We start from the raw sequence: 24,383 nt of genomic DNA, 5'->3' as shown, positions 1-24,383 counted from the left end.
ACTTGTTTAAACTTCTTATTTACCATACTGGGCCTTTGTTGGTTTTAGTCAAATCTTCAAAGAAAGGTAGATGAGGGAAATCCTAGAAAATGATATGGTTGTTAGCTTTCTCTTCCTCCAATTTTCCTAACAATCCTATCTCCTCTACTATCCGTTCCTCCTCCTCCTCCCAAGCATATCCAATTTTAACTGCCCTAATCAGGTTTTCTGCACTTTGTCTTCCAATTCTTAAAATAATTTCCTGTAGAATTGGCATATATATGGTAGTTTCCGTAGTTCTAAGTTCTTTTTGTGCAGTGGCCGGATCTCAGCTCACTGCAAGCTCCGCCTCCCGGGTTTACGCCATTCTCCTGCCTCGGCCTCCGGAGTAGCTGGGACTATGGGACTACAGGCGCCCGCCACCTCGCCCAGCTAGTTTTTTGTATTTTTTAGTAGAGACGGGGTTTCATCGTGTTAGCCAGGATGGTCTCGATCTCCTGACCTCGTGATCCGCCCGTCTCGGCCTCCCAAAGTGCTAGGATTACAGGCTTGAGCCACCGCACCCGGCCCGTAGTTCTAAGTTCTTAAGTTGACATACCTGCCAACATTTCCGCTTTATTTAAACTTTTGTAATTTCTGATTATTTAAAATTAGACCAGGTCACTGAGTGTAATTTCAATTTTTCATATTTTTAAAAACCATTTTGGCTTAAAGGTTCTGTGGAATGCTACCAAAGAGAGATTTTTTAATGTTATGTTTTAAAGTGCTGGAAATACAATGCAATTTTTTTTTTATTATATGTAGTTCTTCTTTAACACAACAATGCCTATTGAAAGATATTTATGCAGAGATTCACCACGAGTCCATGTAGAGTTTTGGACATTCCTGACCTTCCCACAATCAAAACAGCTGAACCTACATGCCTGGGAAAGTGAGGTCATTATTTCAGTCCTAAAAATAACTTCTACTATTTGCAGAAATGCAGAACTGTTTCATAGTTAATCAGGGAGTGGCAGACAGTTTCATTCTTTTTCAGCTTTAAAAATCTGACTCTCAAAGGGCTTCAGGATTCTCTTTTTTTTTCCAGACAGGGTCTCTCGCTCTGTCATCCAGGCTGGGGTGCAATGGCATGATCACAGCTCACTACAGCCTTGACCTCCTGGGCTCAAGTGATCCACCTCAGCCACCTGAGTAGTTGGGACTACAAGCATGCACCACCGTGCCTGGCTAATTTCTCAGTTTGTTGTAGAGACAGGGTCTCATTATGTTGCCCAGGCTGGTCTCAAACTCCTGTACTCAAGTGATCTTCCCACCTCTGCCTCCCAAAGTGCTGGGATTACAGGTGTGAGCAACCATGGCCAGCCCAAAACTCCCACTCTCAAAGATTCATGAGTTTTAAAATATTTGAAACGGAGAAAAATTTGGTTGAAAAGAGTTGACAATTAGCCCATGAAGATGAGTAATTGACAATTACTGTAATAACTTCAAGTTTTATGCTATGATTATCATGACTCTCCTTGGACAAAACCATTACCTCATTCAGTATAAACAATTGCTAAAAGCCTTCTGGGCAGCAGGCCTTTGCAGCCAATAAGATCAGCTAGATCCTGTAACCTGAGAAGGCCAACACTATAGGAATAGATGGACTAGTCAAAGCTAGTTCTTGTCCTCTTCAACATTAGAATCTTAGAACCTGCCTTCATTCTTTGTCTTTTGTTACTGAATTTTATTCACTGGTTAAGCCAAAATACTTTTTCCAGGTTATGGCCATGGTGCTAAAATCTTGTTTTTTGAATTGAATTTCCATATCAAGAGAAAAAATTACCATATGCTTTGTTGAATCTCCAGTGAAGAACAGATAACATTGTTTCCACTATATGAAAAACAAGGTACTACTAAAATGATCTCTTGCAGGGTTCCTGTTTCCCTTTCAGAGAACTGCTCAACGAACCAACTTGCATTAAGAACAATGATGTACCCTGAATGAAATAATTCTCCTAATTTAGTAATACCATTCTTTGCTTAAACAAGAATGATTGCCAATAGAAAGGTAAAAGCATCCATTTCAATGGTGTGTTTGACTGAAAAATCAGTCTCAAAAGTTTCCATGATGAAAGTCAAACTTGAAACAAACCATTTCAAAAGATCTGGCTAGGCATGTTGGCTCACATCTGTCATCCCAGCACTTTGGAAGGTCGAGTAGGAAGACTGCTTGAAGCCAGAAGTTTGACATTAGCCTGGGCAACAAAGCAAAACCCCATCTCTACATAAAAATAAAAAAAAGAAAACTTGGCCGGATATGGTGGCGGGTGCCTATAATCCCAGCTACTCCCAAAGCTAAGGTGGAAGGATTGCTTGAGCCCAGGAGTCCGAGGCTGGAGTGAACTGATTGTGCCACTGCACTCCAGCCTGGGGTGACAGCGAGACCCTGTCTTTAAAAAATCGGACAAAACCAACCTAATGGGGTGGCATCCTTATCTACCTGCATATGATACGGTCATTTGGATTCCAGGCCCCAAATTTTACTTGATGAAAGAACCTATGACTTGAGAGCAGGAATTGAATGCTCCTGGGAAAGAAAGGAGGAAGATCTGAGCATAAGAGACAAGTAAAAGCAAATTGAGAAGGAAAGGAAACCATTTGCTACAAAGTGAAAGGAAGGACAGCAAGAGGTTTAACACCTAGACTTGAGGATCAGATAAAAAATGATCAGAGTTTGGAGAGGTAAATGGAGCCACAAAAACAGTTTTATGGAAACCTAGTTAATGTCAAGAGTAAGGAGGTTAATAGTGTCCAACACAGAAAAGTGGAGTATGGAAAGGTTTACATGAGACGCCCCCAGATTTGACAAGTCCTTAGTCGTGTTTGCTTACCTTTTCTGTCCATAAAGCGATTGTTGTAGCTAATCCCACATGGAAGAAATGCCCAGTTTTCCCCGTGCTGCTTACTCCATTTTCACTTGCTCTTCCATCTTCCACGTCCCTATATCTTTTTAGTCTAGATTTCTCTGTGTCTGCTCAAATAGCAGGAATTGTGACTTCTCCAATGTTTATCCACATGCATTTTAGAGTTGTGATGAGTTTGCAACTTGTTTTTCATTTACTGAAATTAGAATTCATGTTTTGGCATAGTCACATTGCTTCTTCAACCATTCTTAACTTCAATCATCTTGGACGTGGGTATGCTATAATTAACAATTTTCCAGTCATAGATACTTAGCTATCCAGCTATTTTTAATAGTGAATACATTTTTATTAATGATTAAATAAAGCCTATATAGGCTTTTCTTTTGCATCTAGAGCGAACAATGTACCTTAGAATTATTTCTTCAGAATAGTGCTGTCAAATAGAAGCTTCTGTAATTATGGAAATGCTCTCTATGCCATACAGTAAGGACACTAACCACATGTGGCTATTGAGCACTTAAAATGTGTCTAATACTGGCCGGACGCAGGTAGCTCACGACTGTAATCCCAGCACTTTTGGAGGCCGAGGCGCGTGGATCCCAAGGACAAGAGACTAAGACCATCTTGGCCAATATGGTGAAAACCCGTCTCTACTAAAAATACAAAACTTAGCTGGGCGTCGTGGCACACGCCTGTAGTCCGTGCTACTCAGGAAGCTGAGGCAGGAGAATCGCATGAACCCGGGAGGCAGAGGTTGCAGTGAGTCGAGATCGAGCCACTGCACTCCAGCCTGGGCAACAGAGCAAGACTGTTTCAAAAAAAAAAAAAAATGTGTCTAATACTGCCAGACGCACTGGTGTGGTGTCTCTCACCTGTAGTCCCAACTACTTGGGAGGCTCAGGTGACAGGATCGCTTGAGCCAGGAGTTCCAGGTTGTAGTGCATTATGATCACACCTGTGAATAGCCACTGCATTCCAGGTATCAAACGTATCAAATATACCTGAGGAACTGAATTTAAGTTTAGCCACATGTGGTTAGTGACGATTGTATTGGACAGCACAATTCTAGAAACTTATTTTTTTTAATTATTCAAACTATCGAACCAAAACCTAGACTACAGTTAAGGAAAGGGTAAATATTGTAGAACCAGGTATGACTTTTAAGCAATTGCTTTTCTAACACTATCGAGAAAATACATACAGTTATGAACTGGATTTAGAGCTGTGCTGCCGGGATGACGACCACCGCATCAGCATGTGTGCTTAACAGAAATTCGAATTATCCTCCACCCCTTACTCACTGAATCCAAATACCCGGTTTTGAGGCTCAAAAATGTTTTTTAAAGTCCTGTTATTAGGCTTGCTACTGTTTAAGAACTGCTATAGAGTGCTGAACACAAGCTCCCTCCCTTCTAGGAATTTCTGATCAAAGATTTCTAGAATATAAACTCCCTAAGAGGCTTTGAAATCATCTCTCAGCATGCAGCACATGTTAAGGCAATAAGAAGAGTTCAATAAAGATTTGCTATTAGATTGCCAATCCTCCACCATCCTGAAGTAATGCTATTTTAGTAATGCTAGATGAAGTAATGCTAGATTACCTCAAGGTGAGGGAAAAGATCTTGAAGAACACAGCCACAAACATGATCTAGAACAAAACCTGAGAAACGCAGCTTCGTGTTTTTCTTTTTGTGTTTCCTTCTTCCTTTTTGTGGAGAACGGGGTCTCGCTATATTGCCCAGGCAGGTCTCGAACTCCTGGGCTCAAGCTATCCTCCCGCCTCTGCCTCCGTGAGGAGCTGGGATTACAGGCGTGAGCCACCGCACCCAGCCGCTTCGTGTTTTTCTTTGTGTGTGCATGTATGTGTGTGCGTTGCCATTTTCTTGATAAAGGAAAGAAAGTAGTTTGAATAAAACTTTCTTGTGGCTAAAAGAGGAATGAAACAGCCATATGCTGTGGCCGTAGCCTCATACGGCCGTAAACCTTATGAGGGTAAGCAGAGAGGAGTAGGTTAAAGGATTTAACTCGGGCTGGAATGCGGTTTGAAAAGAGAAAGGGATTCTGGAGCGGAAAAGAATCCGCCCAGGCGCCGCCCTCACCTTCTCAACATTACATGGGAAGAACCCTAAACCCTGTCTTGTCTGAAACTCAAATTTAGAAGAACTGTACTTTTACTTGCTAAATCTGGCAACTCAGGGTTCGGCGCCAGGCGACCCCAAATCCTCGGCGGATCGCGCCCCGCCTGGGTCAAAGGGTACCCCAAATCCTCCGCTGATCGCGGCCCGCTCGGGTCAAATTCCAGCGCCCGGCCCAGCCGCGCCCAGCGGGCCAGGAATGCGGAAGGGCCGCGGAGCTGCCAAAGGAGCGGGGGACGAGGACCCGGCTGCGGTCGACCGCCGCAGCGCCAGCCGCTATATCGCAGCGGATCGGAGCAGGCCGAAGAGCAATTAAGACCCCGGCCGTGTGCCTCCGGCCCCAGCAGCCCAGCCGCTCGGCTGACACGCAGACCCCGCGCGCGGGCGCGAACACTCTGCGCACCCCTGTTCCACTTGGTCCAGCCGCGCCTTCCGGTGCGCCTTCCGCTCCGCCCCTTCAGGCAGGAAGTGTCGGCGCCGCCACTGTCCGGCCACAGCCTAGCGCTCTTCGCTGTCGTTCGTCGTCTCGCTCAGGGCGACCCCGGTTCTGGTGTTTGGCGCCGGGTGAGTGGCGCTCGACTCCGCTCGCGAGACCCCTCGGGCCGCCTCCGTGTCCCCGCGCCCCCTCCCGTCGCGCGCCTGCGGCGGGACCCCGCCCCAGCGCGGCCAGGCGTCGGCGGGACTTGTCAGGCTGGCTGAGAAGGGGGCACGGGGCCGGAGGTGGAGGGAGGAGGGAGGAGCGTTGGCGGTGAGACCCTAGCCCGGAAGTCCGGGGGCCGGGAGGCTGCAGGCGATGGAGCCGGCTGGGGGAGACGCCCTGCTGGAGAGGTGGCCGGGGCCCGGCGGTGCGTGGGTCGACCCTCCAGCACCTGGGTGACCTCACACACCTGGGCCCTGGACCGCCCGCCGGCCCCGGGGTCAACGCCTGCCCCCCCCCCGGCGCAGCGGCGGGCCCTGACGGTGGATTAGGGCACACCCGGGCGTGTTCGTGTGGAGTACCTGCCCTGTGCCCAACACTGTCCTGGATGCTTTGGAGGGTACAGGAGCCTCCTAGTGCACGGTCTTGCCTAAGGTGAAGCCTCCAAGGAAGCTATTAGCATGCCGGTAGCCGAGTGTGTGGTTGATACAGGCTCAAATGTAATGATTTACATAGAGTTGTAATTCGCTTAGTATGTCTTGCATCTTGTAAAGGTTTAGTTTATCCGTGTTGACTGAAGAAAGGACAGTTAACAGAAATAGGGAAAGGTTACTTGGAAAAGAATCGTGACCTCACTGAAGGCCTTGGATTCAGCCCTAGGAGGGAGAACTTGGCGTTTCCGGCTAGATGTGTGGGAGGTGGTAACAAGAGCAGAACTCAAAAGCTGGGAATTGTCTCCTGTGAAAAGCAGACCGTGGGGTATGGAACCCATACCAGCGGGTGTGGAACAGAACTGTAACGACTAATAGTAGCAAATAAGGGTAGATAGGTTAAGTGGTACCTTCTTATGGATGTCTTGAAAACTTAGGAGAAAGAAAAGATTATGTAAGAAGCCATAGAGAGTAATTTTGGAGTCTTCACTAAGGGAGTAATAAGAAAGGGATGTTTAGAGGATTCATTTGGCCGCTTTACTTGAAGGTAGATTTGGTATGGTCTTTTGGTAAGAGAAGAATCAAAGCATTTAGCAGTCAGTAGGACCTAATCGATTACCTTGTGAAGCCTTTGCGTTTTATAACTGAGAAAAACGAAACCCAGAGAGGTGAGGTCATTTGCCCAAGGTGGTGGACCCTCCTGGACTTCATAACTAAGAGCACAGCTTTTGCCTTGTTCAGGCTCTGTTGAGTGAAACAACTTTTATGATGGCTGACTCGTGCGTTTATGCTTTGATGAGACTAAGCTTGGACAAGATGAACTGCAACTTCTAAAGGACAGATCCCCAGACGAGAGTTGCTAAGGTTAGGAAAGATAACAGGATGTGGAGCCCCAACATGGGGCTAGTTTTCCCTTTCTCCCAAAATTCAAAGACTCCAGGTATATTTGGGGATGAGTTTATCATACCCTTTTTGCCAGCATCTTTGGGATCTTCCTTCCTCACTCCACACATTAACTTTGGAGTATCATTGCTTATTACTCCCAGCTATCCACATTTTCATGGTAGAGAATTTCAGCTGCCTGTATGCAGGATGTTACTGGCTAGTGGTTCAAGCTCTGGAGCTAGATTTCCTGAGTACAGATCCTGACTCTTAAGTTCTGCCATTTTCTAGCGGTGTGGCAAGTTGTTTATTCTCTTTACCCTGATTTTCGTATCTGAGAGAAGAGAATGGTAACAGTACCTATATGATGAGTTGTCGTGAGGATTAAATGTGTTAATACATACGAAATGCTTAAATCAGTGCCCGGCACATCTTTAGCACTCAGTTATTGTCCCTGGTTAGTACTGCTTCTTCCAGGTATGGAGCAGTGGGTAGCTGCTAAGTTTCTTTAGGGATCTCTTGGGGAAGAGACTGGAACCATAGGTAGACCATAGAGAAAAGCCTCATGTTGGAATTCAGATCCGGGACCTACCTTGTAATGAACATATATGTGTAATTCTGTTTGTTACAGGAAGGAACTAAATATACACACTATACACAACTATATATACTATACATATATCTATACATATATATATGTATTTGCTTAACTAGGATTATTTGAGCACCTGCCATGTGCAAGGCACACTACTAAGTTCCACAGTCCAAAGTGGAAAGGCAGAAGGCAATAAAAGGAATGAATATGGCCAGGCATGGTGGCTCACACCTGTAATCCCAGTGCTTTGGGAGGCCAAGGTGGGAGGGTCATTTGAAGCCAGGGGTTCAAGACCAACCTGGGCAACATAGCGAGACCCTGTCTCTACCCCCGCACCCCCTCCTTGCAAAGTAGCTGTGTATGGTGGCTCATGCCTGTAGTTCTAGCTGCTCAAGAGGCTGAGTTAGGAGGATCACTTGAGTCCAAGAGTTCCAGGCTGCAGTGAACTTTGTGCCATAAACCCAGTAAGAGAGGTGAATTTCAAAAACATTGTATTGAGTGAAAGAAGACAGGCATATATATGAATATATACTGTACAATTCCGTTTATAAGAAGTTCAAAAACAAAACTAATCTATGGGGATAGAAATCTGAACAGTGGGAGATGGGAGATGGTGATTAACTTGGAGAGAATTTTCTGGAACAGTGTTAACATTTGTAACTTAATGGGAGTGATAGTTACATGGGTATACACATTATAAAAACTGATTAAGGTTTGTACATTTGACTATATAAATTTCACTGCAGTAAAACAAAATAATATGGGAGGCTCAGAATAGGAAGTTTGCAGCCAACTGGAATGATCATAAAACCTATGATAGAGAAAGAAATGTCAATGTTACATGTATGTGGTAAGTGTTAAAATACATATTGAGTACTAGGGGAAATGCTTCCCTGGTGTTAAAAAAAAGTTGAAAAAATTGAGTCTGACTCCTTGAAAAAAAATACTTCTAATAATTTATAGAGCTATCTTTTTTGCCTAAATATGCAGCATAAAAACAATTATATGTCATTAGGTATATGCGGTTAATTTCAGAAGTATTTTAACTTGATATAAACTAAATTCTGTTTATGACTGCTGTTTTCAGACTGTTGCTTATGTGTCCAGTCATTTGAGTCTTCCAGTTAGAACATTCATCTTGACTACAGTAATAACCATAAGAATCCGTGATAAATTTCTAAAGATTCTGATAGACCTTGAAGAAGATGAGGTGGAGTAAAAATGACCTTAGGTTTCAGCCCAAGAACTACTCTCTGCTTTTCTGTGTGAGTTCATCTACTGTGAGGGCTTTACCTTGTGCCTCTGCTCACACATCAGCACTGCTAACAAGACCCCCTCAGAGTCCTGTCCTCTACTAGCATTCTACTGTGGCCCAGCTAAAATTTGAGTTGTTTATCATCCTTTGCTCACAAAACCAGCTCCTCCCTCCCCTCCTCAATTATCTCGTTTTTGAGTGGTGCCTTTATACTACCAGGTTTTCAGTTAGTACTTAGGAAAAAGGACAGAGCTTTGAGGCTCTAATTAGAAAGCAGGAATAACTAGCAAATCAGGAAGTGATTTGCTGGTCAGAGCCAGAGGAATTCAGCCAAAAGAATAGGATGGTGGTGATAGGAATGTTGAGGAAGGGTGACTCGTGCAGTAAAAAGGACCTACAGAACTTGAATGGAAACTGAGTAGAAGGAGTTAAACTTTTCTCTTCAGAAATAGAAAATTCCCTGTGCTATGCAAACTTGACTGTGGTCCCTTGGAACTTGGACTGTGACTATAATTCTGAAATAAAGGCATAGCCCTATTTTAACATTAAAGAGGTCAAGGAGACAGTGGCTTTATAGCTTTTCTATTGGTGTATAACAAATGACTCCAAAACCTAGCACCTCAGAAACAATGAACAATTTTTGAGGGTCAGAGCCAGAGCAGCTTAGGTGGGTGGTTCTGACACAGGGTCTCTCATGAGGTGGCATGTGGGGGCTGCAGTCATCTGAAGGAAGATCAGCCTCCAAGATGGCTGACACATAGCTGACAAGTTGGTGCTGGCTGTTGGCAAGAATCCTCAATTCCCTGCCACATGGATCTCTCCACAGGTCTGTGTGAGTGTCTTTATGACCTGGCTCCCGCAGATTGAGTGATCCAACACAGAGCAGGGAAAAAGCTGCAAGGTGTATTATGACAAAGCCAAACACCCTCATTTCACAATATCTTTTTTTTCTTTCTTTTTTTTTGAGACAGAGTCTTGCCCTGTCGCCCAGGCTGGAGTGCAGTGGCACGATCTCGGCTCACTGCAAGCTCCACCTACTGGGTTCACGCCATTCTCCTGCCTCAGCCTCCCGAGTAGTTGGGACTGCAGGCGCCCACCACCACGCCCGGCTAATTTTTTGTATTTTTAGTAGAAATGGGGTTTCACTGTGTTAGCCAGGATGGTCTCAATCTCCTGACCTCGTGAGCCACCACGCCCGGCCCACAATATCCTATTGTCACAGCATCTTATTGGTTACACAGGTCAACACTTTTCATTGTTGGAGGGGACTGCACAAGGGCATGAGAATTGTTGAGGGCTTTCTTGGAAGCTGGCTACCACCATGACCAGAGGGGCAAGGTGAAGTGTTCTGAGGGGCCAGACAGATAACAAACTAATACCAGCTGGGATAAGGAGATGGAGGGAGTAGAGGGGATTGCTTGTTGAACACTTACGACCTACAGGAATTTCCAGGACGCTGGTCAAGTGATTCCTTATAGTACAGTTGTTTAAAATATCTGAAATTTAGGTTACATAAAATGTTCAGTTTTTTAAAATGTTGGCAAACTGATTCAATTTTTAAAAGAGGCATTTTAAAGGTCATCCCTGCGGATTACTAAATGAACCTCTGTGCAGACTGCATGTAGTTTGGTAGCTGCCAGGTTATGACTTCTGATCTACTTAATACTTATTTTATGGATGAGGAAAATGAGGCCTGGGAAAGCCGAAATGACCAGCGATCATACAACTTGTGAATGATAGAACTGGAATTAGAATCCACGTCTCCAACATCTCCATTAAACCATAATGATAACATTGAAAAACTAAGGGCAGCTAGATGCATAAACAGCCAATGTGATCTAAGTGGTTAACTTAACAATCTAAGTGGTTCTCAACCTTCAGTGTGCATTGAAATCACCTGGTGCATTTTTGAAACTACAGATGCCTGGGCTCCACCCCCAGACCTTCCATTTCCTTGAAGCTACAGGCATCACTTGTTTGAAACCTCTGAGGTGATTCTGATGTGCAGCCAAGATTGAAACCAGAGGATTTAACTGCTTTGGGAACCGTATTTACTTGCTCTAGCTGACTTCACATAGTTGAAGGAAGAAGCCTCAAAGCGATGTTGAGGAAATCATAGGTAGCTAACAAAATGTGTTCTGTGAGCATCTTCCCCAGGCTTCGATAGATATGCTGAAGTACATAGACAGTTTCTACTTATTAATGATGATGGTGTCCATGTTTCTGTTTGCATGTCAGTACTGCAAGTGACTTTACAAACATTTTTATTATCAACTAAGTATGTTGATGCCACAGCCACTTATAATACATAATACAGTAGTCTTACATGATGCTTCTTTCCACTGTCCATGGTTTTGCTTCCTCCGTTTCAGTTACCTGTGGTCAACTGAGGTCTGAAAATAAGTGAGTACAGTACAGTGAGGTATTTTCAGAGAGAGATCTCATCCACATAATTTTTATTACAGTATATTATAATTGTTCTATTTGATTATTGTTAATCTGTTGGGTGCTTAATGTATGAATTAAACTTTATCGTAGGTATGTATGTATAAGAAAACAGTGTATGTAGTCATTCATCTGGATCTGCAGAGGGTTGGTTCCAGGACCCTCCTGCAGATACCAGAATCTGCAGATGCTCAAGTCCCCCATATAAAATGGCATAGTATTTGCATATAACCTACACATATCCTCCTGAATACTTTAAATCATCTCTAGATTGCTTATAATACCTAATATAATGCAAATACTATATAAATAGTTGTTATACTGTATTTTTTATTTGTATTTTTATTGTTGCATTTTTTGTTTGTATTTTTCCAAATAAAGGAACAATTGATTCTCGGTTGAATCTGAGTGTGGAACTTGTGGATATGGAGGGCTTACTGTGTGGGTTGGGTGCTATCCCTGGTTTCAGGATCCACTGGGGTCTTGGAATGTATCCCCCTCACATAAGGAGGGAGTGCTGTATCAATTCCTACATGCCTGCCTTTGATGTAGCCTCTGAGTACTACTTATATCCTTTAGTTCACTTTATATTAGAAATTTATAGCAATATCAGAGTAACAGGGTTGCAGAGGGAGGAAGAAGTGTTTTTACTGCTATTGAGGGTTATTACATTCATTTTGTACTGTGTTCTGTATGGCTATTTTCTGTCTTTAAGGGTTGGGTTGGTTTTTTGTGTTTTTGTTTGTTGTTGTTTTTGAATGCTTCTTGTTAAACATTAATAAATTGGACAGTCCTAGATCAAAGTTTCAAAGGAAAGCCATGACTGATAGTTGCCACCTGACTAAATCCAACCAGGGCTACTACACTGCACAATTCCAGGAAGTGCCATTCACGTTTCATTTACTGACTGCAACTCTATTCTGTACATTGGTGTCTCTGGTATAGTTTGACTTGGTTTGAAAACTCAGTTTGTCTAGCATTTGCATTTAGAGGAATGTAGGTGCTCAGAAATCAGTGTTGAATTATATTGGTGGCATTGCAAGTTTTAAATATTTTATGCTAAACTCAAAATAATTAGAAGAGTATTTCGTAGGAAGTAGAAAATATACAGGGAGAAACAACCTGTAACAAATGGGATTTGAATCCTAGCTCTGCCGCGAGGTGACCTTGGGCAAGATTATTTAATATCTTTGACCTTCAGTTTCTTCACTTGGCAGGGGGGCCTGTTTCAGTTAACGTACATAATGTTTCCAGCATGTGAGTCACTTAATAAATGGTAGTAGCTGTAAGTTGAGTAGCCCTTTAATTCTCTCTCTGTTCCTAAGGCAGAGAAGTAGATCAGGGCAATTGGGGTTGGAAAAATAGTAAGAACAAAGATATACAAGATAAGAAATGGCATGGTACCTTGGGGACATTTGCAATTTGGTGTTGCTAAAGGAAAAGTACAAAGCAGGGAATGACGAGAGAGGAGGCTGGAAAGTTCATTCTAGAGTAGGGAAAGGAAGACTCATGCGCCATGTTTAGGAACTTGGTACTTTATCCTTTAGGAAGTGGAGAGCCAAAGAAGATTTTAAAAAGTGGAATGATGAGGTCATATTCATAAACAACCCTGGCTAGAACACTGAGGGTAGTTTTGAGAGAGCCGAGAGGCAAGGGGATAGTGAAGAGGCCATAGAAATATTTTACACAAGAGATAATGAGGATCCAGTTTAGGGTGGTGACAGAGGAATGAGGAAGATGAGCATCTCTGAGAAATATTTCTTGGTTCATCAGGGAGAGGGACTGGGGAGGGTGACTCCTAGGTTTCTGGCTACTGGGTAGATGATTGGAAACAAAGATGGTAAAAGTTCAGGAGGGGGGAGATAATTGAGTTTTCAGCATGTTGATGATGAGTGTCTATGGGGTATCCAGATGGGTGCCTTTCACAGGCATTTGGATGTGTGAGTCCGAGGCTCCAAGGAAAGGTCAGGCCTGGAGGTTCAGATTTGGGAGGTGTAGGTGTTGTCAGAACAGTGAAAGTTGATGAGATCATCCAAGGAACGCAGACTGAAAAGAACTTTAAACCATGTGCTGCCAGAATACTGGGAAACATGAATATTTAAGTGGAGATAAACATCTAAGAGGGAAATGGAGGAGGAAGTCTTAGAAATAGGAGAACTGAGCCTAGAGTAAGTCAAATACACCATTATACATAATCAGTCTTCCTCATTAGAGCATAAGTTCTTCAAGGTTGGGACCCTTTCCACCTGGGAAAGTTCATTTCTACTGTTAGGGAGCACCAGGCTAACAGTGGCTGGATCTCCAAAGAAAAGAGGGATAAAACAGTGTGATGCAGTAGACTGATCCAAGAAGATTTAGACCAGATTTGGCAATTAAAGCAGTTGCAGTAGAAAACAGAAAGCCAGATTGTAGTGGGTTGAAAAGTGAGTGGGAAGTGAGAAGGTGGAGGAAGCCAAGATACTTATTTCAGAAGGGAAGGAGAGAGGGTGGTAATTTCTTTGGGGGCCAGAGTTCCCTTCAGATTGATTATTTTGATTTAATTTTGCCTCACTTTTCAGCTGATGTTGTGTGTGTTTTTATAGGTACCGTATACATATACAAATGTACCACTGTTTTTAAATGAAGTATGAAACAAATTTAAAATATGGTATTACTACATTGAGCCTTTATCTGCTCTAACGTATTTTGATTAGGACCAGTTAGTGAATTGTTTTTTGTTCTCTTCCATCAACTTGCCTTCTCTGTTTCCTTTTCTTGGGCGTCACCATCAGATGGTGATGGCTTTTCTAACCTTATCAGGCTAACTACCTACATATTCTTTCTCACAGGCATTTCCCCTAATAACATCCTTGGGTGTTTAATTCTATGTTGGTATCAGCTTCTTAGAGAACTCGGACTAAACTTCAAAAATGTTTAAATATAGTATATTTTTGGGTTAACTGTAGAAGTAGCATGATACAATTGACTGATTTTGATTTGATTTGATTTTTTGAGACAGTGTCTTGTTTTGTCACCCAGGCTGAGGTTAGGGGCACCATTACGGTTCACTAGACTTGACCTCCCAGTCTCAAATGATCCTTCCACCCCAGCCTCCCAAGTAGTAGCTGGGACCACAGGCATGCGCCACCACACCTGGCTCATTTTTTTATTTTTTTGTAGGGACAAGGTCTCACTTTGTTGCTCAGGCCTGTCTCAAACTCCTGGGCTCAAGCAGTCTTCCGGCCTCAGCCTCTCAAAGTGTTGAGATTACAGGTGTGAGCCACTGCGCCCGGCTTGATTCGTTTTTAAAAATAAATATTTAACTCTTTGGGAACTTTTTCTAAATAACTTGATTACAAAAATGACTTGCTGATACTGAGAGAGAAAGAACTAATATTTTTGCCTTCAGACGTACTTGACTAATCTTGAAGAAATTGAGTCAAAATTTTTAGCATTAAAATGAACCTTATAAGTTTTGGTATGTGAACAAGAATGAAAACATAATCACATGCCTTGTTAGTAGACTACATTCTGTCTCTGATTTAACCTTCGAGATAACTAAGATCAAATAACAAACTAAGTTACAGGGAAGAGAAGAAAATTAACATTTATTTAGGACTTGTACTTGGGGAGGGTGAGGAGTTGGAATGTTAGAGTAAGGACTGTGAGGCTGGTGTACTTCAAAACTACACCACTAAGTCAAGCTTCAAAACACCTTGTGTGTGTTCTTTAGCTTGAAGAAATAGAAGCAGACAATAAATTTATATAAAAAATCCCAATACGGCCGGGCGCAGTGGCTCAAGCCTGTAATCTCAGCACTTTGGGAGGCCGAGATGGGCGGATCACGAGGTCTGGAGATCGAGACCATCCTGGCTAACACAGTGAAACCCCGTCTCTACTAAAAAATACAAAAAAAAAAGTAGCCGGGCGTGGTGGCGGGCGCCTGTAGTCCCAGCTACTCGGGAGGCTGAGGCAGGAGAATGGCATAAACCCGGGAGGCGGAGCTTGCAGTGAGCTGAGATCCGGCCACTGCACTCCAGCCTGGGCGACAGAGCGAGACTCCGTCTCAAAAAAAAAAAAAAAAAAAAAAAAAAAAAAATCCCAATACTGGAAGTCCTGGAAACTCAGGTCCAAAAATCCCCCTGCTCAATCATTGACCTGTCTAGTCATTTGTTTTCACATTGTGAGAAGTTACGGAAACAGTCTGCGAGACCATCATTGCTGACAGCACTTTCAAGTTTGGCTGTCCTAAGACCACCCTTGAGTTTGATTATTTGCTAAGACTCACAGAACTCACTGAAAGCTGTTAGGCTCAGATATGTAGGTTTTCAGAGGTTATATGTAGCTAGTAATGGTGGAGCTGAGATTTGAACTTATGACTTCCTAACTCCAGAGCTGATGATATTTTTGTGTGTTATTTATTATATAAAACTGCACATAAAAAATGAAATGACAACTGTCTTTTCTGCTTGATATTTAAATTATTGGTGGCTTTCAGTAGAGTGTTGGGAGGCTTCTACCAAAGCCATATTACAGAGAATCGAGAAATGATTGGGAAGAAGAGAAAAGGGGCTGGGCACGGTGGCTCCTGTCTATAATCCCAGTGGTTTGGGAGGATCTCTCGAGCCTCGGAGTTCAAGACCAGACTGGGCAATATAGTGAGAACCCCCCATCTCTAAAATAAAAAACAGAAGGAAAAATGACAGTTCAGCATTAGACTGGTATTCTGAAAGTCTTGTCAAGGGAAAAGGGAAATGCAGGGATAGCTAGAAAGATGAAAGGGTAGGTTTGATATTTATAAAGATGAGACCTTTTTTGAACATGATTAGTCTTTTTACATATGTTATCTCATTTAGTTCTTTGCATTGAACTAGATGTCATGTTTTGCTGATGAAAAATTGAGGCTCAGAGAGGTTATGTTATACTGGTAGTAAAATGGGAGTAAGAGTACCTACCATAGGCAACTGTTGTGAGGATTAAATGGGGACAGTCTTTGTCAGAGTAAGAGATCAACTTTGGAGACTTTCTCTTTGAGGAAGCCCTGTGCCTTCGTAACACTGCTTGGCCAGAGTAAGTACTCCATAGATGCTAGCTATCGTTAGATATTTTAAACTCTCACTTCATAAAAATCGGTCCCCTGAAATTCAGGAGAAGGTACATCAATAATTTCTATTGTGTTTCTTTGTTTTTTAGAGATGGGAGTCTCACTGTGTTGCCCAGGCAAGTCTCGAACTCCTAGTCTCAAGTGATGCTTCCACCTTGGCCTCCCAAAGTCTTGGGATTATAGGCATGAGCCACTGGTGCCGGGCAAATTCTGTTCCTTAATGTTTCAAAACTGCTTTTTTTGCACTCAGTCATTTAATTGTCCCATTGGAAATAAAGTTTAGTTGCATACTTATTCCTACCCAATTGAAGTAATAATTCCATATTGATATTTTTACATACTAACTTTAGGTGTTGTGTATTCTGTTTTTGCTTTGTTTTACAATTTTGTTTTGGTTTTTTTTTTTTTTTTTTTTGGTTTTATGTTTTTGTGTTTTTTTAAACTCCAGAATTAAACAACCACCATGTCGAGCAAAAAGGCAAAGACCAAGACCACCAAGAAGCGCCCTCAGCGCGCAACATCCAATGTGTTTGCCATGTTTGACCAGTCACAGATTCAGGAATTCAAAGAGGCCTTCAACATGATTGATCAGAACAGAGATGGCTTCATCGACAAGGAAGATTTGCATGATATGCTTGCTTCTCTAGGTAGACTTTATATTCTTTATTTGAATTTTCCCAAAAATAATAATTTGTCTCTTTATGAATCATTTTTTTTGTGTGATGTACAAATATTTCTCTCCTTGTCTCAAAAGGCTTCTAGAGAGATTTCCGGGTGTGGGAGGTGCCATTTTGGGCCTTGGCCAGTCATATGGGGATAAGCCTGTAAGGTTGGGGACCTGGCAGATGCTGTGCCCAGGTAGACTAACGTTCCTGTTAGCTAAATTTTTTAGGTCTCTAGATGGAAAGCCAGGGCATGGCTAGGCAGCAAAATACCGGAGTTTCAAATAAGTATAGCTAAATAATATACTTAATAAAGGTTGAGTATGGGTTATAAACAAGGAGTGACAGTAAGTAATGGTTATCTCTGCGGAGGAGGGGCAGTGCGACTGGAAAAGGGAACAGGGAAGAAGACTTTCACAATATTTTGTATGACTTTTTTTGATAACTAAAGAAAAGGTAAAGATACAGGATTTAAAGCACACATAAACAGCCATTTGTATGTTGGTATATGGGTGTTAATATTCCTTTTATGATTTTGTTATTGTTTCTTTTGATCTTAAAAAGAAGGACAGGAGGGAGCATCCTACATGTTCTGCCCAGAGTCAACAGTTATTTTACAGTTGGGAGTCAAGGAACTGCAGGCAAAGGAGACCTTGATAGGCCAAAGCGGAGTGGGTGAGGCAGGCTGGGAGCGGGTCAGGGATGGCCTACAGTGAGACTTTGCACTCTGTCCTACTGCTTGGCTGACTGGCCAAAAAGGCAAAGAAAGGTGGGTTTTGTTTTTTTTTCTTTTAATGCCTACAAAATGATTAGCTAGCTTTTATTCTTCTAACTTTTGATTTTGATTATTTCTCCTAACACATTGAAAGTAAAGTTTAGGTGTGTACTTATTCCTATCCAACATACGATTTTGAAAAATTTTAAGCCTACAAAAAGTGGAAAGAACGTTATAGTGAACACCTATACATCTTTAGCTATATTCACTGATTGTTAACATTTTGTAACTTTTGTTTATCCAAGGTGAGAGTAGAATCAAAGATTTTTATCTGATTTGCAGTGAGATTATAAAACCTAGTGTTTCTCACATTCAGAATGTCTGAGTATATTCTTGGGCAAGTCAGTACTGAAGAAGGCCTCTGAGGAAAATTGAGGAACTTAGCCGTCTTCCAAAGATTGAACTCTCGAGTCTATACTCTGCTTATAATAGATGCTCAATAGATATTTGTTGAATGAACAAGTCATGATAGAGTCAGAGGTTGTCTTTGAGGCCTTCTGTTTTGCAGAAACCCATCCTTTTAAAGATACGTGTTAAAAGAACAACTTCAGCCTAATTAAATTTAAGGGAGTTTAACTGAGCAATGAAAAATTTGCAAATCAGGTAGCCCCCAGAATCACAGCAGATTCACAGAGACTCCAGTACAGCCACGTGGTAGAAGATTTATAGACAAAAAAAGGGAAATGACATACAGAAGTTGGAAGTGAGGTATGGAATGGCTGGATTGATTACAGCTCGGCATATGCCTTATTTGAACATGGTTTGAACACTCAGCAGTGTAGGAATGGTTGAAGTATGGCTGCTGGGATTGGCCAAGACTTAGCAGTTGTTACAGGCTCATACTCCTAAGTTAGGTTTTCAGTCTTGTCGGACTGTAAGCTAGGTTATGGTTCATCCGCAAGGACTCAAATGAGAAATACGGAGTCTTTCTCAGGCCATATTTCGTTTGCTTTAGCATATATATTTACTTTTTAGGGGAACCTTCATACATTATTGGTAGGAATGTAAATAAGTACAGCCACTGTGGAGGACAGTATGGAAGTTCCTCAGAGAACTACAAATAGGAGCTCTCCCACGTGATCCAGCAATCCCACTGCTACGTATATACCCCCAAAAAAGGAAATCAGTAGTATAATTGAAGAGGTATCTGCACTCCCATGTTTATTCCGGCACTATTCACAGCAGCCATGATTTGAAAACACCAGAAGTGTCCATCACCAGATGAACAGATTTAAAAAATGTGGTACTTATGTACGATGGAATACTATTCGGCCATAAAAAATGAGATCCTGTCATTGCAACAACATGGATGGAATGGAAGACATTATATTAAGTGAAATAAGCCAGGCACAGAAAGATAAACTTCACATGTTCTTACACATTTGTGGGACCTAAAAGTTAAAATAGTTGAACTCATGGAGATGGAAAGTAGAAGGATGGTTATCAGGACTGGGAAGGGCGGGGAGAAGAATGGGAATGGTTAATAGATACGAAAGTATAGATAGAATGAATAAGATCTAGTATTTGATAGAACAACGTGACTGCAGTCAGCAGTCATTTATTGTACATTTTAAAATAACTCAGTATAGTTGGAATGTTGGTAACACAAAGAAATGATAAGTGCTTGAAGGGATGGCTGTGCTATTTACCTTGATGTGATTATTATGCACTATATGCCTGTATCAAGGTATCTCATGTACCCCATAAATACATACACCTCCTGTGTACTCATAACAATTGAAATAAATATGAATTTTCAAAAGATACGTATTTACCTTTCAAATCAACAGATTGATTACATTGGATGTCTTGAGCGGGTCGGTAAGTGCTTAGCCTAAACCAATTCATTTTAAATCTCTGTAACTTTTTGTACCCTAGAGTTCTCTTCACACCTTTTGGTTACAGTTTTTCTTCCCCCCAAAAAATGCTGCAAGTGATTGGGTTAAATCTGGAGGTAGGAAAGGTAGGAAAGTAGATCTTTTTTTTTCTTCTTCTTCTTTTTTTTTTTTTTTTTTTTTTTGAGACAGAGTCTCGCTGTGTCACCCAGGCTGGAGTGCAGTGGCGTGATGTCAGCTCACTGCAAGCTCTGCCTCCCATGTTCATGCCATTCTCCTGCTCAGCCTCCCAAGTAGCTGGGACTACAGGCGCTCGCCACCATGCCTGGCTAATTTTTTGTATTTTTAGTACAGATGGGGTTTCACTGTGTTAGCCAGGATGGTCTTGATCCCCTGACCTTGTGATCCGCCCGCCTTGGCCTCCCAAAGAGCTGGGATTACAGGTGTGAGCCACCGCGCCCAGCCGAAAGTAGATCTTTTTAGCTACTTTAACTTATTCAATGAATCTTGAGTTTAATTTTGGGCTAATTTTGATATTGGAGCATTGAGTAAGTGTAATCAGGTTGGATTGGAATGCAGTGAAATAGATGCCAACATGATGTTTAAATTTCACCCAAATTCCCAGAGTTAAAACTTACATATGAACTATAATTGCAGCTTTGATTGTCATTCTAGCTTTGGCTTAGTTGGGTGTAATTTTGAGATGCTTCCTTAGATATGAATATCTGATTAATAGATATAATATCTATTAATAAAATCATATAAACTTAATGTTGGAAGATATCTTTGAGATACAAACTTTAATCAGTCAGTGTTAGACTTTTTAAAAAAAGAAGTACATTCTACATAGGGCAGCACTGAATGAAGGATCTGGAATACTGGGTTTGAATGCTAGTTCTGCCACTTCCTCCTGTGTCCCACAGCCAGTGGTAGAACTGAGATTCAAACCAGTATTCCAGATCGTTGGTTCAGTGCTGCTTCCCCCACACCGTGGGGCCTCAAAAACACTCCCACCATGTCTGGCCATTCCAGGGGGATTTCTTCCAGCTCCTAGGGAAAGGTCAGGGGAGTTCACCACTGCACTAAAAGAAGTGTTCACACTTGGGATGGAGATTAAGATTTCCCATTACAAACAATACCAAACAAGACCACAGTTCAATGACATGTGTAAACAGTGTTTGAAGATATCTAACATTGTTCAAAATAAGCTCCCAATTCAAAACCATGCTAATAGTTTAAACTTAAATGGCCAACTTATAAATACAACTTTGAAGCATACCAACTCATGGGCATCCGTACCACAACTGGAAATGTGAATATTTAGATTTTTTTGAGTGACTGTATTGAACCGACTCCCCTGATGAACCGTTGATGTTATCAGCATTCAGGATATAGGCTGGGCGTGGTGATGCACACCTGCAATCCTGTCACGTTGGGAGGCCAAGGCAGGTGGATCACTTGAGCTCAGGAGTTCAAGGCCAGCCTGGGCAACACAGTGAAACCCAGTCTTTACAAAAAATAAAAAATTAGCTGGGCGTGGTGGCACATGTCTGTAGTCTCAAAAAAAAAAAAAAGTTGTAATCATGTGGCACTGCCTGGCTTCAGGTTTTTGTTTTGTTTTTAATGAAAAATAATGAAGAGAAAGTTCACATAACGAATAAATAACCTTCAATGTAAGCCTGGAATACATTTTTATTATGATGTATCAAATATGTTTTAAGTTGTCAAAAATAATCTTTTAAAAATGTTCTTAAAGTTAATTGAAAAATTGGTGTCAAATGATGTAAATTTTTAAAATATGTTGGGGAGCATAATAATAGTGAAATAACTATTGAAGTTAGATTTTTTTGTCTTTAAATGTTAAAATGTGCATTTTTAACAGGGAAGAATCCCACTGATGCATACCTTGATGCCATGATGAATGAGGCACCAGGGCCCATCAATTTCACCATGTTCCTCACCATGTTTGGTGAGAAGTTAAATGGCACAGATCCTGAAGATGTCATCAGAAATGCATTTGCTTGCTTTGATGAAGAAGCAACAGGTGAGTACTATTTGTTTATGCCCAGCCTCATTCCAGACTATATGAAGTACTTCTCTTGAAATAGAAAGGGTTTTCTTTTTTTACCTCTGGAAAATATTTGCTTAAGAATAATTTTGTAAGTATATGATCTGTTTCTGAGCTTTTAAATGATTTGATCTAATATTAACACAGAACTCTAAGAATAATTGGAAAACATAATGATATAGTTCATATAGCCTTAGTTCACTAACTTATTTTGTTTCTAGATAGTGGATATTCTGAAATATTTTATAAGATTGACTAGCTTTAGAAATGAACCATTAAAGTGCCAGGAAGTAGTGATGACTGCTTTCTTCTTTCTGTTGCCTTCCAGGCACCATTCAGGAAGATTACCTGAGAGAGCTGCTGACAACCATGGGGGATCGGTTTACGGATGAGGAAGTGGATGAGCTGTACAGAGAAGCACCTATTGACAAAAAGGGGAATTTCAATTACATCGAGTTCACGCGCATCCTGAAACATGGAGCAAAAGACAAAGATGACTGAAAGAACTTTAGCTAAAACCTTCCAATTACATTATCTTACTCTGTTTTATTTCTCAGACACTTCCCCCACCCTCATAGAACCTGTTGCATGCAACTTAGTTTCACAGCTTTGCCTCTTTTTGATGTATTTATTCCAGACCTTTCTGCCACTTAGCACTTGTATAATCAGACTGGAAATGGGGATGAGGGTGTAAATTGTATTGAAAAAGAGATCGCGAATAAAAATCAAGAAAGGTGAAAGCCCAGAAAAATATATTCGTATTTCTGGTTTTGCTGGATTTTTACATTTTTATATAATAAAAATGTTATTTTGAAATAAAGATTATGCTGACTCAAATGCAATGTAATGGCAAGTTAAACAAATGAGTGATAGGTGCGGGTAGTCCTTTTTTCAGGTTTTCAACTTCATATGACTCAGGTTTTTTGGTAAAATTGATTTTTCACATATATGGGACAGTGTTCTTCAGAAGTTTGAAGTACCCTTTCACTGCAGTGCAAACTAGTTACGCCATTGTTTCTTTCATGCTTCTCTAAGATGTTTATTAAATGATAAATGTAGAATGTATCTGGGAAAACATTAAACATTGCATTCATCTAAGATTCTGAGAAGAGGCATAATTCCCAAGATTACTTGTACATTATATGTGGAGCATTGTGCCTACACAATTTTTATTGAATCTTCCCAACAGCCTTGTGGGATTTTTATTAGCGTTGTATTTCAAGTGGGAGGACTTAGTATAGTTGAGTAGTTGATCAGGTTAACTATTAGGACATGAGAGTTGGAATTCCAACCTAGGGCACCTAACTTCAGAGCTCGCAGTGCTGAAACCACGGTACTGTCTATGAAAAGCCCCAAATGCCTAAAAGAGTCAAGACATTTCTGTTCTATTATGATACAATTCTGTAGTCACTATTGAAATTTAAAATAATCTTGGGGTAATCAATTATTGGAACAGAATTTCAGAAAATTCTATCCCAGGTTAAAATAAGCAAGTGATACTATTGTGTGTTTGAAGGCAGTTCATGTAACACATTGACTAGAAAGCCGAAAGACAAGGTTGCTCTGAGCCCATTTAGAATCCTTAAGGCCAAACAATATGAGAATAAAGAGAACAATCTGAAAAAGGAAAAAATCAGTTTTAAAAAATTAACCAACGTTGTTCAACACCGATTTTTCCTTCTAAAAGTATTGTGATGATATTTTATCTGCTTAACACCAGAGCATTTATATGTTGTTTAATATGGGTGCTTCACAACTTGGGGTAGTAGGCCAGTGTGTAGGCCTGGGCTTCCTTTTATCATCAGAAGGAGGGGACACCTCACGAACTTTCACATTACCTAATCTCGGACTCTGAGGTACCAGTTCTACTTTATAGACCTGAGGTTTAGACTGAAGCTCCCGCCCAAGATCTAACATACAAGAATCCACATCTGGCTCTTTTTTCCACTTAGAAGCTTAAAGTCACCACAAAGTGTCACAAAACCAGGTGGAGAATTGCTGTGTGTTTCACAGGAAACAGGAAAATATGGCAGGATAGTCTTGATCACTGAACCACTGTCAGCCACCTGTTTTGTGCCGGACGCTGTTGCAAGGGTTGGGGATAACGGGGATGGGACAGATAAGGATGCTACCCTTGTGAGACTGCATTCTCTGCTGGGAGACAATCCATGTGCAGTATCAGGTAAGTGCTGTGCAGAGAACCGGGCAGGCATGACAGGGTGGTCAGGAAAGGCCTCTGAGGGGGTGGTAAGCTGAGATCTGAATGACAGGAAGGAGGTCGGGGGCCCCTGTGAAGATCAGGGTGAGGCTGTCCAAGACACGCGTGGCAGGAGCATCGGGAGAGCACATGGATGATAAGGGTCCAGAGAGGGTATCTGGAGCAGAATCCTAGTGTGAAATGCAGGGAAGAAAGGTGGTTTACGTTCTTAATATCAGTGTTGGTGCTGTGTCGAGAATGGGGGGCACGAAGAGAAGCAGGCCAGTATGGAGGCTGTTGCCGTCATCCAGGCAAGAGTGGGCAGCGTGGACTCAGCGGGGGAGATGGTTATAAAATGCCTCTCCAGGTCCTGCCTGTTTCCTCCAGCACAGCCTTGTTTCCATCTCTGGCGTAATTGTAACTGTGCTTATTTTACTGATCTGCTTAAAGCCAGATTTGAAAAATTGAGAGAAAAGTTTTGAAGATGAAAAACAAAAA

The 24,383-nt window shown here is 41.7% G+C and overlaps 1 protein-coding gene and 1 long non-coding RNA gene across 2 annotated transcripts; one reads left to right on the top strand and one right to left on the bottom strand.

The window, feature by feature from the left end:
- Positions 1 to 5,254, bottom strand: LOC115895497. The gene is made up of 3 exons (XR_004055695.1): positions 4,487 to 5,254; positions 2,853 to 3,081; positions 1 to 82 (listed from the first exon to the last, which is right to left on the bottom strand). It is a non-coding gene; the product is annotated as an uncharacterized LOC115895497 (long non-coding RNA).
- MYL12B (myosin light chain 12B) lies at positions 5,224 to 22,525 on the top strand. Its single transcript, XM_010353198.2, has 4 exons — positions 5,224 to 5,584; positions 16,797 to 16,995; positions 21,503 to 21,664; positions 22,017 to 22,525. The coding sequence occupies exons 2-4, from the start codon at positions 16,812 to 16,814 to the stop codon at positions 22,187 to 22,189; spliced, it is 519 nt and encodes a 172-aa protein (XP_010351500.1). The 5' UTR covers positions 5,224 to 5,584; positions 16,797 to 16,811; the 3' UTR covers positions 22,190 to 22,525.
- Positions 22,526 to 24,383: the final 1,858 nt, after the last annotated feature.

The sequence above is a fragment of the Rhinopithecus roxellana genome, chromosome 21, assembly GCF_007565055.1.
Source record: "Rhinopithecus roxellana isolate Shanxi Qingling chromosome 21, ASM756505v1, whole genome shotgun sequence".
In the NCBI taxonomy this organism is placed as follows: domain Eukaryota; kingdom Metazoa; phylum Chordata; class Mammalia; order Primates; family Cercopithecidae; genus Rhinopithecus; species Rhinopithecus roxellana.
This window is presented reverse-complemented; position numbering and strand designations above follow the sequence as displayed.

Excerpts from the sequence above, each read along its gene's own strand:
- MYL12B (XM_010353198.2), top strand. The coding sequence starts at position 16,812 with ATGTCGAGCAAAAAGGCAAAGACCAAGACCACCAAGAAGCGCCCTCAG. Across the intron at positions 16,996-21,502 it reads TGATATGCTTGCTTCTCTAG|GGAAGAATCCCACTGATGCA; the intron begins GTAGACTTTATA and ends CATTTTTAACAG. Across the intron at positions 21,665-22,016 it reads CTTTGATGAAGAAGCAACAG|GCACCATTCAGGAAGATTAC; the intron begins GTGAGTACTATT and ends GTTGCCTTCCAG.